Below are 16,750 nucleotides of genomic sequence, written 5' to 3' on the forward strand. Positions count from 1 at the left end.
AAAAAGTGAGGTGAAAAGCAAGTCATTGCAAACACGAAACAAAAAGGTGAGAATCAACAAAGCAAACCCGATAAAGTTCAGGCGCATCGCTCATTCATAAGAATTAATTTGATTTAATAAGAAAGGCTTTTCACTTGCTCGTTTCATTTTGACATTATTACTTTTGCAATTATTAAGGTAAGAGAGGGCCTATTTGGCGCAATTGCTCTCTTGAATATTTTTTAACGTATATTTTCACACTGCGCTTCTTTTTTTTTTTTTTTTTGTCGTGTTCATAAATTATTCACACCAAGACGAGTAAAAATCAAAGCAATGAAAATCCATCTTGAAAATGGCGAAGAAAATTAGACAGCGTGAAGGAAGGGGTGTTGGCTCAGCTGTCTACCTTCCTCTATGTTGCTGCCAGAGCAGATGGGATGGACGTTCCATAACGTCTGCATGAAGGATGCGTCCACCTGGATGTTGCCATTGGAGATTGATAAATGCTGTAGGACACAAGATTGCAAACTGTGTTTAAGCTCATTATGTGCAACCAAACACTCACAGTAGACGGGAGGTGAGCGGTTTCAAGATTCAGTAATATTTACATAATACAGCATGCTCACCGCTTATGTGCATTATATTTACGCCACAAGTATTCTGCTGTCGGACTGGAGCAATACCAAATGCAAGCTATGCACTCTTATGTTTCCTTCTAATTTCAGTGGACTGGCAACGTCTGATAAATACTGTAAAACAACAAAGTCAAAAAAAAAGCCTTCAAAAATGCAATCTTGTTCAGTGTTGAGGGAGACGGTAATTTCACCGTCGTTATCAGTGAAGTTGCAGCTTACAGCGGTTTAGAGTTGCGATGCGTCATGCTAGTAGGTACAGTGGTCGCAATATTTGTATGATCGGCTCATGTTATGGAATGAAATAACCAAAATAATAGAAAAAGATCAATGCAGTTCTCAACTATTAAAAGCTGCCATTTAAAAAAAAAAAGGAAACATGATTTTCCTTGCAAAGGCATCATTTGGGCTTTATCTCTTGTCTTGAATTAGATCTTGTAGATGTACCTAATGTTATGTCCGTAGCGTGTGTTTCATACTCCAGCAAACAGACTGAGTGGCAGCTGTGTCTTGAACTTTCTCCCCAGAGTAATGTGCAGCCCTTTGGTGCTTCATGTCCCCACAAACCACAAAGCGTGGGTGACAGCGAACGCAAATTGCCAGACTGACATTAGCGACTACAAGGCAGGCTCACATCATTCAAGGCCAAGCCCTTTGCTGCTTGCCGATGCTGTCGCCATCGCCATGGATCACACAGACTGTGCTGTAATGGTTTCAAGTGTGCAGCTATATCATGCAAAGATCAGGGGAGGTGATGTGCTATGATATGGAAGAACCCTTGCTGGAGGGAGTGACAAGGTTTAGACAAAGGTGATGAAAGCGCAGGCCTCAACCTCTCTTTAAAAAGCACACCGAACAGCTCGAATGGCAACCACATGATCATTTTGCAAAAAAAAAAGACATGTTTGCAGTGAAGGAATATGACCTTTCATCCATTCGAGGAAGCCTTGTCGAAGCACATGCTGAGGGTACTTGTGACCATTAAGAAAACGTTTGTGACATGAACATGACAAGCAAGAGCTACTTACAAGATATCGCTCAGAGGACACGCTGACAAGGATGAGGTCATCACCTATGCGCACCTTCTCTCCTTCTGATCTCTGCTTAGAGGCAGGGTGGATTGTCCACCAACAAGCCTCACCTACAACGACGTACACATTTAATTATACAATAGTATGTAAAGTGAAATACACCACGGGTGGCACCCAAATGTTGTAGATGATTTCAGGTGATGGTAATACGGAGAAACGGCACCAATGGGACATGCTTCAACAATGAGGTGACAGCTCATCAACTGCAAAAACTGGTGGGGAAGAGGGTGGGGGTGGATAACTATGTAAATAAGAAGTTGGACTAGGAATATGGATAGCACAAGACTATAAAATGTGCTGGAGACATCAAATCAGCCCTGACAAAAGAAATACATTTTCTGTCCACAGCGCTCTATAAGGAATATTAACAGTGATGATAAAAAGGCACACAGTGAAATTTGCTCAGGAATAACCAAGAAATAGATCAAGAGGGAGAGGAGGCGCCGAGAGAGAACGACAGAGAGAGAATCTGCGGAGGATTAAAACAAACTAATGAAGCTTCTCTTTTTCTGCTTTTACCTGTTGAATCCTCCTGTAGGCCGACATCAAATGATAGCTTATCGGTCTGTGACCTTGATGTCTTCAAACAAGCCAGGTACTGTGGGCAACACACCCACACACACAGAAACACACTTATAGACACACACATTAAATAACCCTCTGCGACTGGCAGATGCTGAAATTTTCCATGACAAAGTGACAATTGTGTTGCAATGAATGCAACGAATGCAAAGAAAACAAGGTCTACCACAAGGCCATCCGCAACCCCCCCCAAACCCAAATTCTAAGAACTAATAATGAATCGAACCTTTCTGCGAGTGTAATTTTGTATATTGCCACAAATTGGAAATGCATTTTAGATCACAACGTTGTGTCCTGTCGTTTTCCTAGTATATATTGTAAATGCATGTCATGGTGCCGAACCATTTTTAACCCTTTTGTGCACCAATGATGATACCCTGTAATCTGATACCATGATAGGCTGTCCACTGTAGTAACCGCTGTCCCTGAAAGGGTTCATATGAAAGCAAAAAAGGCCATCGTCTTGTCATATACCATATTCTGCTCCTGCTGTAATCTAGATTCATGGCTTGCAATTTCTTACCATGGATCTGAATGAGTGCCGGAGGAGGATGGCGTGTCCATACAGTAGAGTCTTGTGGCCACCACTCTGCGCTGCCTGAAGACATAATTCACATACATCCATCATGATGGAAATGACATGTCATCTGAAGCTGCCATATATGACCTCAGCGAGGAACTCCTCACAGATAAAGACGGCCTCATGCTGGGAACACATATTTTAGGGAAGGGGTCGTCTCCCACTGAGATATGTGCAAGGATACTTTGTCATCTTTCCAGCAATCCATCCAGAGGGATGTGGGAAAAATGCTAAACTACGGTCAGTCGTGTGAGAATTAGCAGGGAATGGATCCATCGATTATGGAGTTTCAGATGCAGGAAGGGAACGAATGATATCGCTGAAGAAGGAGAAGTTTTGACGCTGATTTTGTTCAGCGGGAAACCCCTTGATTACTCACCTTTCTTATCAGCCTCTAGGAAGCATTAAGGTAAGACAAGAGTTTCATGATTCTAAGACTTTCTTGTCACCGTGGTTGGTACAAATAACCAACATACTTAATGGCTGTCAATAAGTATACATTTTAGAAGGAAAACTCGTCTGTCATATTAAAAGGGCCCGAACTTGGTGCCAAGTGCAAGTCTCGTGCAAGGTGCAATCTAACTGTGCGTGGGGGGTAGAATTTTCTTTCTTTTGGCATTTTCTTTGACAGGTGCCGTTAGAAATGGGCGTTTGCGCCGTTGTGGGACCGAACAGAGCCGATTCCTTTCCGGGCCAATGACGCATGGTCGACATGGCGAAAGAATAATGGACTCGCTGAAGTCTGTGGAAAAGATTGGAATGGGCAAAGTATGTTTATTAGGAACTGCCAGCTCATCTCGATCTTGCGGATGATGTAAAGCTGGCCACTGCGAAGTGGGCACTTGGAGACCACCTTCAATCCACAATCGTGTGTCTGTGTGTGGCATAGGGTTACCAATAGGACCAAATCTACTGTTAATAGATCACGTAACTGCTTTAAAGGCGTCTCCCATGACTTTTGTCCATGTAGTGAATATAAATGATAGAATTGATCATTGAAAGCATTCACTCATTCACCGTCTTACTTATTCTGTTCTCTCTACGGTATATAACTGTGCACCTCCACTGACTACGAGACAACAGCAAGTCAGCGATTTAATGTTGACTGCAGCACTGGCTTCCAGATTTGTGTGCAGCTGTTTGAGGTATACTGAGTTTAACGCAGTGAGACACAGCTAGCTGCAATCACCATGACCAATAAACTCAAGTCTCCCGCCCTTATACCACTGTGAGGCAGTTATCTATATAAAGGGAACACAGTGCGAATGATCGAGGCTCAAAAACACTTAAGAAGCTGGTGGCGCAATTACTAAAATGAGAAAATGCATCAGCCATAGCTAACTGACCCATAAAGGTAAAGCATGTCGATCGAAATGGATATAAGAGGCAGTGGATGGTGTAGAATGCCATCCAGCTTTTGACCATTGTGTAAGTGACATATTTAATCGAACAGCTAGATGTCTGGCAGACCACCCCTTCAAGGTGCAGCTGTTTGCATTATTAGCCAATCTGTTGTGCTCTGGAAGGACCCACAAAAAAGAGCAAAGAAGGTGCACATTAAATGTCTGCAGGGCAGTGCTGTCTCTTTGATGGACCGATCTCAGCCTACTGATAGATATCAAGCTCTGTGGGGATGGTGTGCACTTGGGGTGTTATCTTTGTCGTTCATGATGTGTCCCACGTCGTCTGGCTAAATCAGAGCCAACTAGCAATTTGCTTAAGCCAGCATCTATTGATCAGGCCATCTGTTCCAAGCTCTATATTTGCGGATGCACTATTACATCATATCCTGTGACAACATGTACATTAAAAGAATCAATGATAATCTCCTAACTCTGTTTAAAGGTCTCAACCTGAACCAGAATCCATGGCGACAGTGGACCTTTCAACTGGCAGAAATGTCTCAAGGCAATAAGACCACCTGTAACACTCCCATTTCTTTCAAACAATCCGTAGCCCTATAAGGGATCCTTTGGCTGTTTTTTTCTTATATTGGTGATGCGTGATGTCATAATTTATTGGACGCCATTTATAATCTCAAAACAGGTACGTCAGTCATAAAGACGACCCCCTGTACTGTATTTTAATCATCGAGCCGCTGTGCCTTGAGACTTTTGTCTTCCCCGATGTACGTGGAGGTGCAAGAGCCAGCTCATTGCTCCTTCCAGCTTTGGGTGTGTTTATTTTCATCAGATTCAGAAGAACTTCCTGACCTGGTTCAAACACTCATTTCCCAAATGAAATACTGTATGTCTTGGCTGAGGTCTTCTGCGCTGAGTGCCCTCATGTGAAGAGGAGAAACTTTGAACTGCTGGTAAAAGAAGTCTAATTGAGCGTTACCTCCGTGTTTAATATTTTGAGCTGTCTTTTCCTATTGCTGCTGCCCATAATTCCCTGCCAGCACACCCTGAGAGTGGCGGAACCAATGGTCTCATCTGCTCACAGGCACCCCGTTACAGCCGCAAAGCTGAAGCCCTGATACATCCATTTATCTCGGACGTCAAGGCAATGAATATGATCCGCTAACAGTCGAGGATTTATTGGAATTCTCAACATCATTAGCCATGTGGCATTAAGGGGTGAACTGGCTAAAAAGATGAGAAGACTAGCTTTTTTTTTTTTTCTTTGCTTGACATAACTGGTGGAAATGTGTGCTCTCTATTCCAGATAGATTCTTCACATGGTTGTTTGCATCATTTCATAGAGTCACAATTTCTGAAAGAAGACACAGTGACAAGCGTAAGCTTATCTTGCCAAGAATAACATGAACCAAATGGTACTGCCATGAAAAACAACAGAATGTCCCGAAGACACAAATGATACCCTGACATTAACGTTAGTGAAAGGGAGCTAAACTCTATTTATCTCTGTCAGTGGATGTAATAGATCCAGAGAGAAAGTAAAAATCAAAGCAATGAAAATCCATCTTGAAAATGGCGAAGAAAATTAGACAGCGTGAAGGAAGGGGTGTTGGCTCAGCTGTCTACCTTCCTCTATGTTGCTGCCAGAGCAGATGGGATGGACGTTCCACAACGTCTGCATGAAGGATGCGTCCACCTGAATGTTGCCATTGGAAATTGATAAATGCTGTAGGACACAAGATTGCAAACTGTGTTTAAGCTCATTATGTGCAACCAAACACTAACAGTAGACGGGAGGTGAGCGGTTTCAACATTCAGTAATATTTACATAATACAGCATGCTCACCGCTTATGTGCATTATATTTACGCCAAAAGTATTCTGCTATCGGACTGGAGCAATACCAAATGCAAGCTATGCATTCTTATGTTTCCTTCTAATTTCAGTGGACTGGCAACGTCTGATAAATACAAAAAAACAACAAAGTAAAAAAAAAAGCCTTCAAAAATGCAATCTTGTTCAGTGTTGAGGGAGACGGTAATTTCACCGTCGTTATCAGTGAAGTTGCAGCTTACAGCGGTTTAGAGTTGCGATGCGTCATGCTAGTAGGTACAGTGGTCGCAATATTTGTATGATCGGCTCATGTTATGGAATGAAATAACCAAAATAATAGAAAAAGATCAATGCAGTTCTCAACTATTAAAAGCTGCCATTTAAAAAAAAAAAGGAAACATGATTTTCCTTGCAAAGGCATCATTTGGGCTTTATCTCTTGTCTTGAATTAGATCTTGTAGATGTACCTAATGTTATGTCCGTAGCGTGTGTTTCATACTCCAGCAAACAGACTGAGTGGCAGCTGTGTCTTGAACTTTCTCCCCAGAGTAATGTGCAGCCCTTTGGTGCTTCATGTCCCCACAAACCACAAAGCGTGGGTGACAGCGAACGCAAATTGCCAGACTGACATTAGCGACTACAAGGCAGGCTCACATCATTCAAGGCCAAGCCCTTTGCTGCTTGCCGATGCTGTCGCCATCGCCATGGATCACACAGACTGTGCTGTAATGGTTTCAAGTGTGCAGCTATATCATGCAAAGATCAGGGGAGGTGATGTGCTATGATATGGAAGAACCCTTGCTGGAGGGAGTGACAAGGTTTAGACAAAGGTGATGAAAGCGCAGGCCTCAACCTCTCTTTAAAAAGCACCGAACAGCACTCGAATGGCAACCACATGATCATTTTGCAAAAAAAAAAGACATGTTTGCAGTGAAGGAATATGACCTTTCATCCATTCGAGGAAGCCTTGTCGAAGCACATGCTGAGGGTACTTGTGACCATTAAGAAAACGTTTGTGACATGAACATGACAAGCAAGAGCTACTTACAAGATATCGCTCAGAGGACACGCTGACAAGGATGAGGTCATCACCTATGCGCACCTTCTCTCCTTCTGATCTCTGCTTAGAGGCAGGGTGGATTGTCCACCAACAAGCCTCACCTACAACGACGTACACATTTAATTATACAATAGCATGTAAAGTGAAATACACCACGGGTGGCACCCAAATGTTGTAGATGATTTCAGGTGATGGTAATACGGAGAAACGGCACCAATGGGACATGCTTCAACAATGAGGTGACAGCTCATCAACTGCAAAAACTGGTGGGGAAGAGGGTGGGGGTGGATAACTATGTAAATAAGAAGTTGGACTAGGAATATGGATAGCACAAGACTATAAAATGTGCTGGAGACATCAAATCAGCCCTGACAAAAGAAATACATTTTCTGTCCACAGCGCTCTATAAGGAATATTAACAGTGATGATAAAAAGGCACACAGTGAAATTTGCTCAGGAATAACCAAGAAATAGATCAAGAGGGAGAGGAGGCGCCGAGAGAGAACGACAGAGAGAGAATCTGCGGAGGATTAAAACAAACTAATGAAGCTTCTCTTTTTCTGCTTTTACCTGTTGAATCCTCCTGTAGGCCGACATCAAATGATAGCTTATCGGTCTGTGACCTTGATGTCTTCAAACAAGCCAGGTACTGTGGGCAACACACCCACACACACAGAAACACACTTATAGACACACACATTAAATAACCCTCTGCGACTGGCAGATGCTGAAATTTTCCATGACAAAGTGACAATTGTGTTGCAATGAATGCAACGAATGCAAAGAAAACAAGGTCTACCACAAGGCCATCCGCAACCCCCCCCAAACCCAAATTCTAAGAACTAATAATGAATCGAACCTTTCTGCGAGTGTAATTTTGTATATTGCCACAAATTGGAAATGCATTTTAGATCACAACGTTGTGTCCTGTCGTTTTCCTAGTATATATTGTAAATGCATGTCATGGTGCCGAACCATTTTTAACCCTTTTGTGCACCAATGATGATACCCTGTAATCTGATACCATGATAGGCTGTCCACTGTAGTAACCGCTGTCCCTGAAAGGGTTCATATGAAAGCAAAAAAGGCCATCGTCTTGTCATATACCATATTCTGCTCCTGCTGTAATCTAGATTCATGGCTTGCAATTTCTTACCATGGAACTGAATGAGTGCCGTAGGAGGATGGCGTGTCCATACAGTAGAGTCTTGTGGCCACCACTCTGCGCTGCCTGAAGACATAATTCACATACATCCATCATGATGGAAATGACATGTCATCTGAAGCTGCCATATATGACCTCAGCGAGGAACTCCTCACAGATAAAGACGGCCTCATGCTGGGAACACATATTTTAGGGAAGGGGTCGTCTCCCACTGAGATATGTGCAAGGATACTTTGTCATCTTTCCAGCAATCCATCCAGAGGGATGTGGGAAAAATGCTAAACTACGGTCAGTCGTGTGAGAATTAGCAGGGAATGGATCCATCGATTATGGAGTTTCAGATGCAGGAAGGGAACGAATGATATCGCTGAAGAAGGAGAAGTTTTGACGCTGATTTTGTTCAGCGGGAAACCCCTTGATTACTCACCTTTCTTATCAGCCTCTAGGAAGCATTAAGGTAAGACAAGAGTTTCATGATTCTAAGACTTTCTTGTCACCGTGGTTGGTACAAATAACCAACATACTTAATGGCTGTCAATAAGTATACATTTTAGAAGGAAAACTCGTCTGTCATATTAAAAGGGCCCGAACTTGGTGCCAAGTGCAAGTCTCGTGCAAGGTGCAATCTAACTGTGCGTGGGGGGTAGAATTTTCTTTCTTTTGGCATTTTCTTTGACAGGTGCCGTTAGAAATGGGCGTTTGCGCCGTTGTGGGACCGAACAGAGCCGATTCCTTTCCGGGCCAATGACGCATGGTCGACATGGCGAAAGAATAATGGACTCGCTGAAGTCTGTGGAAAAGATTGGAATGGGCAAAGTATGTTTATTAGGAACTGCCAGCTCATCTCGATCTTGCGGATGATGTAAAGCTGGCCACTGCGAAGTGGGCACTTGGAGACCACCTTCAATCCACAATCGTGTGTCTGTGTGTGGCATAGGGTTACCAATAGGACCAAATCTACTGTTAATAGATCACGTAACTGCTTTAAAGGCGTCTCCCATGACTTTTGTCCATGTAGTGAATATAAATGATAGAATTGATCATTGAAAGCATTCACTCATTCACCGTCTTACTTATTCTGTTCTCTCTACGGTATATAACTGTGCACCTCCACTGACTACGAGACAACAGCAAGTCAGCGATTTAATGTTGACTGCAGCACTGGCTTCCAGATTTGTGTGCAGCTGTTTGAGGTATACTGAGTTTAACGCAGTGAGACACAGCTAGCTGCAATCACCATGACCAATAAACTCAAGTCTCCCGCCCTTATACCACTGTGAGGCAGTTATCTATATAAAGGGAACACAGTGCGAATGATCGAGGCTCAAAAACACTTAAGAAGCTGGTGGCGCAATTACTAAAATGAGAAAATGCATCAGCCATAGCTAACTGACCCATAAAGGTAAAGCATGTCGATCGAAATGGATATAAGAGGCAGTGGATGGTGTAGAATGCCATCCAGCTTTTGACCATTGTGTAAGTGACATATTTAATCGAACAGCTAGATGTCTGGCAGACCACCCCTTCAAGGTGCAGCTGTTTGCATTATTAGCCAATCTGTTGTGCTCTGGAAGGACCCACAAAAAAGAGCAAAGAAGGTGCACATTAAATGTCTGCAGGGCAGTGCTGTCTCTTTGATGGACCGATCTCAGCCTACTGATAGATATCAAGCTCTGTGGGGATGGTGTGCACTTGGGGTGTTATCTTTGTCGTTCATGATGTGTCCCACGTCGTCTGGCTAAATCAGAGCCAACTAGCAATTTGCTTAAGCCAGCATCTATTGATCAGGCCATCTGTTCCAAGCTCTATATTTGTGGATGCACTATTACATCATATCCTGTGACAACATGTACATTAAAAGAATCAATGATAATCTCCTAACTCTGTTTAAAGGTCTCAACCTGAACCAGAATCCATGGCGACAGTGGACCTTTCAACTGGCAGAAATGTCTCAAGGCAATAAGACCACCTGTAACACTCCCATTTCTTTCAAACAATCCGTAGCCCTATAAGGGATCCTTTGGCTGTTTTTTTCTTATATTGGTGATGCGTGATGTCATAATTTATTGGACGCCATTTATAATCTCAAAACAGGTACGTCAGTCATAAAGACGACCCCCTGTACTGTATTTTAATCATCGAGCCGCTGTGCCTTGAGACTTTTGTCTTCCCCGATGTACGTGGAGGTGCAAGAGCCAGCTCATTGCTCCTTCCAGCTTTGGGTGTGTTTATTTTCATCAGATTCAGAAGAACTTCCTGACCTGGTTCAAACACTCATTTCCCAAATGAAATACTGTATGTCTTGGCTGAGGTCTTCTGCGCTGAGTGCCCTCATGTGAAGAGGAGAAACTTTGAACTGCTGGTAAAAGAAGTCTAATTGAGCGTTACCTCCGTGTTTAATATTTTGAGCTGTCTTTTCCTATTGCTGCTGCCCATAATTCCCTGCCAGCACACCCTGAGAGTGGCGGAACCAATGGTCTCATCTGCTCACAGGCACCCCGTTACAGCCGCAAAGCTGAAGCCCTGATACATCCATTTATCTCGGACGTCAAGGCAATGAATATGATCCGCTAACAGTCGAGGATTTATTGGAATTCTCAACATCATTAGCCATGTGGCATTAAGGGGTGAACTGGCTAAAAAGATGAGAAGACTAGCTTTTTTTTTTTTTCTTTGCTTGACATAACTGGTGGAAATGTGTGCTCTCTATTCCAGATAGATTCTTCACATGGTTGTTTGCATCATTTCATAGAGTCACAATTTCTGAAAGAAGACACAGTGACAAGCGTAAGCTTATCTTGCCAAGAATAACATGAACCAAATGGTACTGCCATGAAAAACAACAGAATGTCCCGAAGACACAAATGATACCCTGACATTAACGTTAGTGAAAGGGAGCTAAACTCTATTTATCTCTGTCAGTGGATGTAATAGATCCAGAGAGAACTAAATTCGGTCTATTTACCAGTCATCCACATCAACCACAGCTTCTATGATGAAGACAAATATTGCAGCGTGGCGTGTCTGTGCGTCATTTCGCTGCGTCATGCAGGAGAGACGAGAAGTGAAATGGTATGAGAGGTGAACATACCCATCGATCCGGGCCGCATGTCTACCATGTGGCAGATGGAGATTGAGCACAGAAAATAAAACACCATGATGGAAGAATAGACATCAAGGAGACAGGTAGCACAGAGTAATATTAAGAGGAATATGAAACAAATGACGATAAATTCACCTTGCCTTGATTAAATTCGCGACCCACCAGCAGCTCGTGTCATTATCCTCGAAGTAGCTCGGTAATGAATTTTTTTTTTGCAAAGTTTGTTTCTCCCAAAGAAAACTGTGGGGCTAAATTGGACTACTGCATTTCCTTCATACACATTCATATTCAGGCAGGCCAAGACCTCTTGGCAACTGGGGTCCACTGATCACTGCAGTGGCTTTTCTTAGGCTATTCATCTCGAAACTATGCTGACTGCAGACACTGCAAATAATAAAATATGATTTCCAAATACTGTACTAACGCAGCACATCAATACTACATATACAGCAGAAACAGTATAAGTCTGCAATAGCGCATGATTTGAGTTTCAGTTTCAGTACAGAATGGTGTTTTCTGCATTTGTGTGTAGCATTGCTCACCCCTTCATTGTTCTGTCCACTTTTAGCCAGCATCTCTTGCAGGGCCCGCACCGACAGCGACTGTTCCAGCACAAAGGTACAGATGCATAGGTCTGGAGGGACATACTGCAGCAACAGAACAGAGCAGAACCCGGCTTCGTAATTACGACACGTTGCTGTATTGTTTCATTTTTGGACTGGATTGAACATCCATCCATCCATTTTCTGATCCGCTGATTCCTCCCGAGGGTCGAGGGCGCGCTTGGAGCCTATCCCAGCCGTCATCGGACAGCAGGCGGGGGACACACTGAACTGGCTGCCAGCCAATCCGGCAGGGCACAAGTAGACGAACAACCATTTGCACTCACAATCACACCTTGGGACAATTTAGAGTGTTTCGTTAACTGCCACGCGTGTTTTTAGAATGTGGGAGGAAACCGGAGTACTCGGAGCATATCCACGCAGTCATGGGGAGAACATGCAAACCCGACACAGGAAGGCCGCAACCGGAATCGAACCCTGCACCTCTGCATTGTGAGGCCCACATGATAACCAGTCGATCACCGTGCCGCCCTGGAGTGAACAATTCAATGCAAATCAGTGAATGACATTTGCATGTACAAATGCTCATACCCTATGTAAATTGACATCAACTGTCATAAGATGCACATAAATGCTCATGAGCAACATCCCTCTTACTTGGTTGCCATATTGATTTTTTAAAGGTTATCTATCGACAAGCACATTTGGTCTTTGCAAAGAATCTGGGGTAAGTTGATTCACTGGCGAGTACAATGCACAAACGTGAGAGAGTAATTCAAACAAAGAAGCTGTCATCACGTCAAGTGGTTATTTTATTCTTACATATTTGGATTGAAGAACTTTTTTGCCATCAAAGCAAAATATCCACACGGACGTTGTAATGTGATGCCCAGTCATTAAATTCTGGCTGACGACTGCAGTTTCACTGCACCTGACATATAATTGGATAAACAACAGGATACTGTATATAAGATCTATTATATCCTGTTCATCTTGTGCATGTCAGACTTCAAGTACAACTTGGAGCCCTGCCATATCTATATTGTGGACGACGCTGTGATTGTGGGCTGAATCAGGAAGGAAATGGCGTTGGATGTCAGGAGACACCGAGCTCAACCTGAACCGGTTTATCTAAACGGTGACAGTGTGTTATTTTTAAGAAATATTACATGATTGACCTGCTGGTAGTTAATCAGAATCAACAGTCCGATTAATTGGTTACCGAGTAAGTTATATCAAGCTCATCCTGTTCTGCTGCCCTCGTGCCTCATTATCAGACCAGCTCACAGTTTCAGTGAAGCTTCTAATCTGGTACAGGTTGGTTTCAATGTCTTTGAGTGTGTTTTTAAACAGGGCACCAATGAAGACAGAGCGTAATACGGGGAAAACATCAATCGCACAGGTTTAATTAGCACTCAATATGGGAGGAGAGAGCATTACCCATCCCCAGTTAACATACATAAATAATCTTTGTGAGACTTCGTTGAGGGCAACACAGGCCATTGAAATGGTAGCCAGTACTACATTTCTTGTGATTTAACACTGTGTAAGTGTAAGTAACACTTGTATGTATGTTGTATGTTGTATGTGTACGGGAGTTACTCTGTCTGCTCCCTTATGTAAATGGGTTATTGCAAATGTTTCAGAAACTGGAATTTTGGCCTTAGCCCAAATATTGATGGCATGTAAATGTAGTCAGTATGATAAAATAGTGTATAATGTGATTATGACAGTCCATTTTGTTTCTTTAATTGCCTTACACATCAGAATCTTGATCTAGATAAAACACTCTTTTCCCAGTGATCGATACAGGGCCTATTTATGCTGTTTCTCGTTTTAGAAGTCTTAGGACCCATATAATGGTAATGTACCTCTACGGTAAGGTGCCAGAATTGTGGAGACGGTCCAGACAGATTTTCACAAAAGTGTGTTTCCTTCTTACAACAAACATCCACCTTCCAAGAAGAAGAAAAATCTGATATCTTCAATTTCGGTTCTTTATTTACTGAGATGCAGAGATGTGATTTTCCTTCTGTGATGAATTCATTAGCAGGTTGCACAGTGTTGCACTGCAATAATGTCACGCCAATCGATGATTAAACTACACGACGGATCAAAAGGTGAACCAGATTGCGGTTTTTGGAAAAATGCTGTGATGTGAGTAAACAAACTATATGCAGCAGCTACAGTTGGGCCAATTAGAAATTGCAACGTCAGCTACAAACTCGCCGCTCAGCAATGATGTTGAAGGCATTTAGCCCAAGCAACAATACTGTCTATGAAACAGTCTATCAAAAACATCCAGGGGTGTAATTCAAGCAAATGATCGCCAGACTGCAGGTCCACAGAGGCAGAGGTATCCCTTGGTTGTGAACTGGATAAGTGAAGTAAAATGGATGGAAGGTAGACACTGACAAGACTGACCTGCTGGACAGTCAGATGCAAGATAGAGAGGAGTTTGTGTGCCTACCTTTGCCTCAGACGTGGGCTCCAGGTAACATAGCCGGTTGCCCAGCCCTTCAGCAGCCAGGCAAAATTTTCGATTCTCTTTCTGAATGCAGGCCACACACTGGAGCACCACTTCATCATCCTGTGAAGACAAAACAGACTTCAATCTGGGTGTGCACTCATGCAGAACCCATAGCCACCCCAAATCCTTCTGCCAGGACACTTGGATCTAGGAGCCTGGGATTTTTCATTGGTTCAGAATTGCTCTGGCAGTGCTATAGTGAATGCAAAAAGGCAGATGATTTATGACAATGCGAAACTGAAAAGGCATTCATTGGAGGACTTCCACCAGCGTCAAGCTGGTATATTTACTGTATACACAGTTGCAAAGGGAAGAAAATATATTAGGTTAGGTTCGGTTAGTTATCTAACTTTATCACAAAAAAGACACTGTTTTCTTTAATAAAAGTAATGCCACACAATTACAGTATATATTTTTGTGTTTTTATTGAATACATTTAAATGTCACATCGCAGGTAAAAATAAATAAATAAAAATTTAAAGTAAATATTGGAATTTAATAACTGGCGGAGCCTGCTTTAGCAGCAAGAACCTCAACCAAACCTTTCCTATAGATGCAAATCAGACTAGCACAATGGCCAGCATGAGTTTTGGACCATTACTCTTTCCAAAACTGTTTTAGTTCCACAATTATGTCTGGTATAAATCACGCTCATATTCTCATGCCATTGAATCAATATTGGAGCAGTTAAAATATCAACTGGAATGGAATCGCAACCTGAAGAATCAAAATTGAATTGATTCACAACCCAAAAAAATCTAAATTGCATCAAAATCGTGAGGTTTTGGCAATGACAATGCCAGCTTCAATTATCATGTACTGTTTATTTCGTGTTTATCATTTTTTATTGTTAATTTTGTCTTGACTTGTCTGTTTCGCGCTAACCACTGGACCACCAGGCCGCCCTCGAAGGAGATATTGTATGCCTAAATACAATTTGCTCACAACATTTTACTCATACTTTACGACATATAATATCTGACTATGATAATCAATATGCTATGGTTAATTTGACACATCTCAAACCCTAATGGAGGGTGCCGAAAGAACACGAAACAACCTCATTTTACTCTGCTGCTGTTGCTTCTGTTTGTTTAGACATTTACCGAAGTGGTTCACGTCAGCAGACTACTGTATTGGCATTGTCAAAGAATCATTGAGCAACGCTCTGAATCCTAAACACATTTTCCTAAGAGGATGCGTAATCGTTTCATATTCCTCAAGCGTAGCATGCTATGCTGCGAATCTAACACTGAGCACTCCAGTACACCGCAAAGAGTTAAAGCTTAACATTAAGCAGACAGATTTGTTTTTCTCTCCCTCGACTGGCTAATTGGAAGGTTTTCCTTTCTAAATGTGATGATCAAACACATCCATGGCTGAGCCCACCCAATTTCTTTCAGGCTATTTACACTGTTTGTATGGTGCAAATTAGCTTGAAGCAATTTATTGAGTTTGTAACGTTCAAGGATTAAAAAAAAAAAAAGTAATAGCCTGCGTAAATGAATCCATCTGTGGTATATTTTGCTTGGACTACATTACTATTCTAACCGCACGTGATGGTTTGTGAGAATTTCTATTTTTTTTTTTTTTTTTAATATTTATATTGGTATGTAAATAGCGTAATAATGTTCTACAACATTCACGCAGATGATTGTCATCCCTTGACTGCAGTGCTTCAGTTTTCTTCCACTGTTGCTAAGCACTTGCTGCCAGCTTGATTGCATATCAGTTCAATTATCCCCTTTGCCAAAAGCTACTTCTGCTAAAAAAAAAAAACAAAACAAAAAAAAAAAAAAAAACAGCAAGCAGGGCCATTGTTGCATAAACGAGATGATAGCGAGTGAAGACTATAAACGCTGAAATCATACTAGTTACTCTTCGTGATAGCAGACTAAGCAGAAATCTGCTGATATGTGGCGTTATGGAACGAGTAAAGGGGGCGGAAGATTGTTGTACAATGGCCAGATGCATTATTTAAAGGAATGTGCTGAGAGCAGAATGCGGTGGTAATAAAGTAACAATATCTATAGGCCTCTACTGTATGTTACAGTGCAGCCTGATGAAAAAGTGCAATGAAAGATGCCCCGTGTATCTCTGGCATGCACGTACACACATTGTAGTTCCTCATTTGTTCATTTGGAAGAGCTGCATGAAAATCGAAAATAAGCCCCAGGGCCCTGATGTGCATGACACTTTTTTTTTTGTCGGCTCTCATCCAGGCCAGTTCAATAAACTGACTTACATACAGTATAATATAATAATATATATA

At 42.2% G+C, this 16,750-nt stretch overlaps 1 protein-coding gene across 1 annotated transcript in view; it reads right to left on the minus strand.

The window, feature by feature from the left end:
* Nucleotides 1-385: 385 nt before the first annotated feature.
* LOC109522898 (ryanodine receptor 3-like) overlaps nt 386-16,750 on the minus strand; it is a gene marked incomplete at its 3' end in the record, with an annotated part of 26,110 nt that continues 9,745 nt past the window's right edge. The window contains exons 2-11 of the mRNA XM_019881731.1: nt 14,419-14,538; nt 11,928-12,032; nt 8,274-8,348; nt 7,688-7,766; nt 7,106-7,218; nt 5,852-5,951; nt 5,205-5,299; nt 2,222-2,300; nt 1,640-1,752; nt 386-485 (exon numbers count right to left, since the gene is read on the minus strand). Coding sequence (XP_019737290.1) covers nt 386-485; nt 1,640-1,752; nt 2,222-2,300; nt 5,205-5,299; nt 5,852-5,951; nt 7,106-7,218; nt 7,688-7,766; nt 8,274-8,348; nt 11,928-12,032; nt 14,419-14,538 — 979 coding nt within the window. The remainder of the gene's footprint in view (nt 486-1,639; nt 1,753-2,221; nt 2,301-5,204; nt 5,300-5,851; nt 5,952-7,105; nt 7,219-7,687; nt 7,767-8,273; nt 8,349-11,927; nt 12,033-14,418; nt 14,539-16,750) is intronic.

The sequence above is a fragment of the Hippocampus comes genome, unplaced genomic scaffold (genome assembly GCF_001891065.2).
Source record: "Hippocampus comes isolate QL1 unplaced genomic scaffold, H_comes_QL1_v1.1 scaffold587, whole genome shotgun sequence".
Classification (NCBI taxonomy): domain Eukaryota; kingdom Metazoa; phylum Chordata; class Actinopteri; order Syngnathiformes; family Syngnathidae; genus Hippocampus; species Hippocampus comes.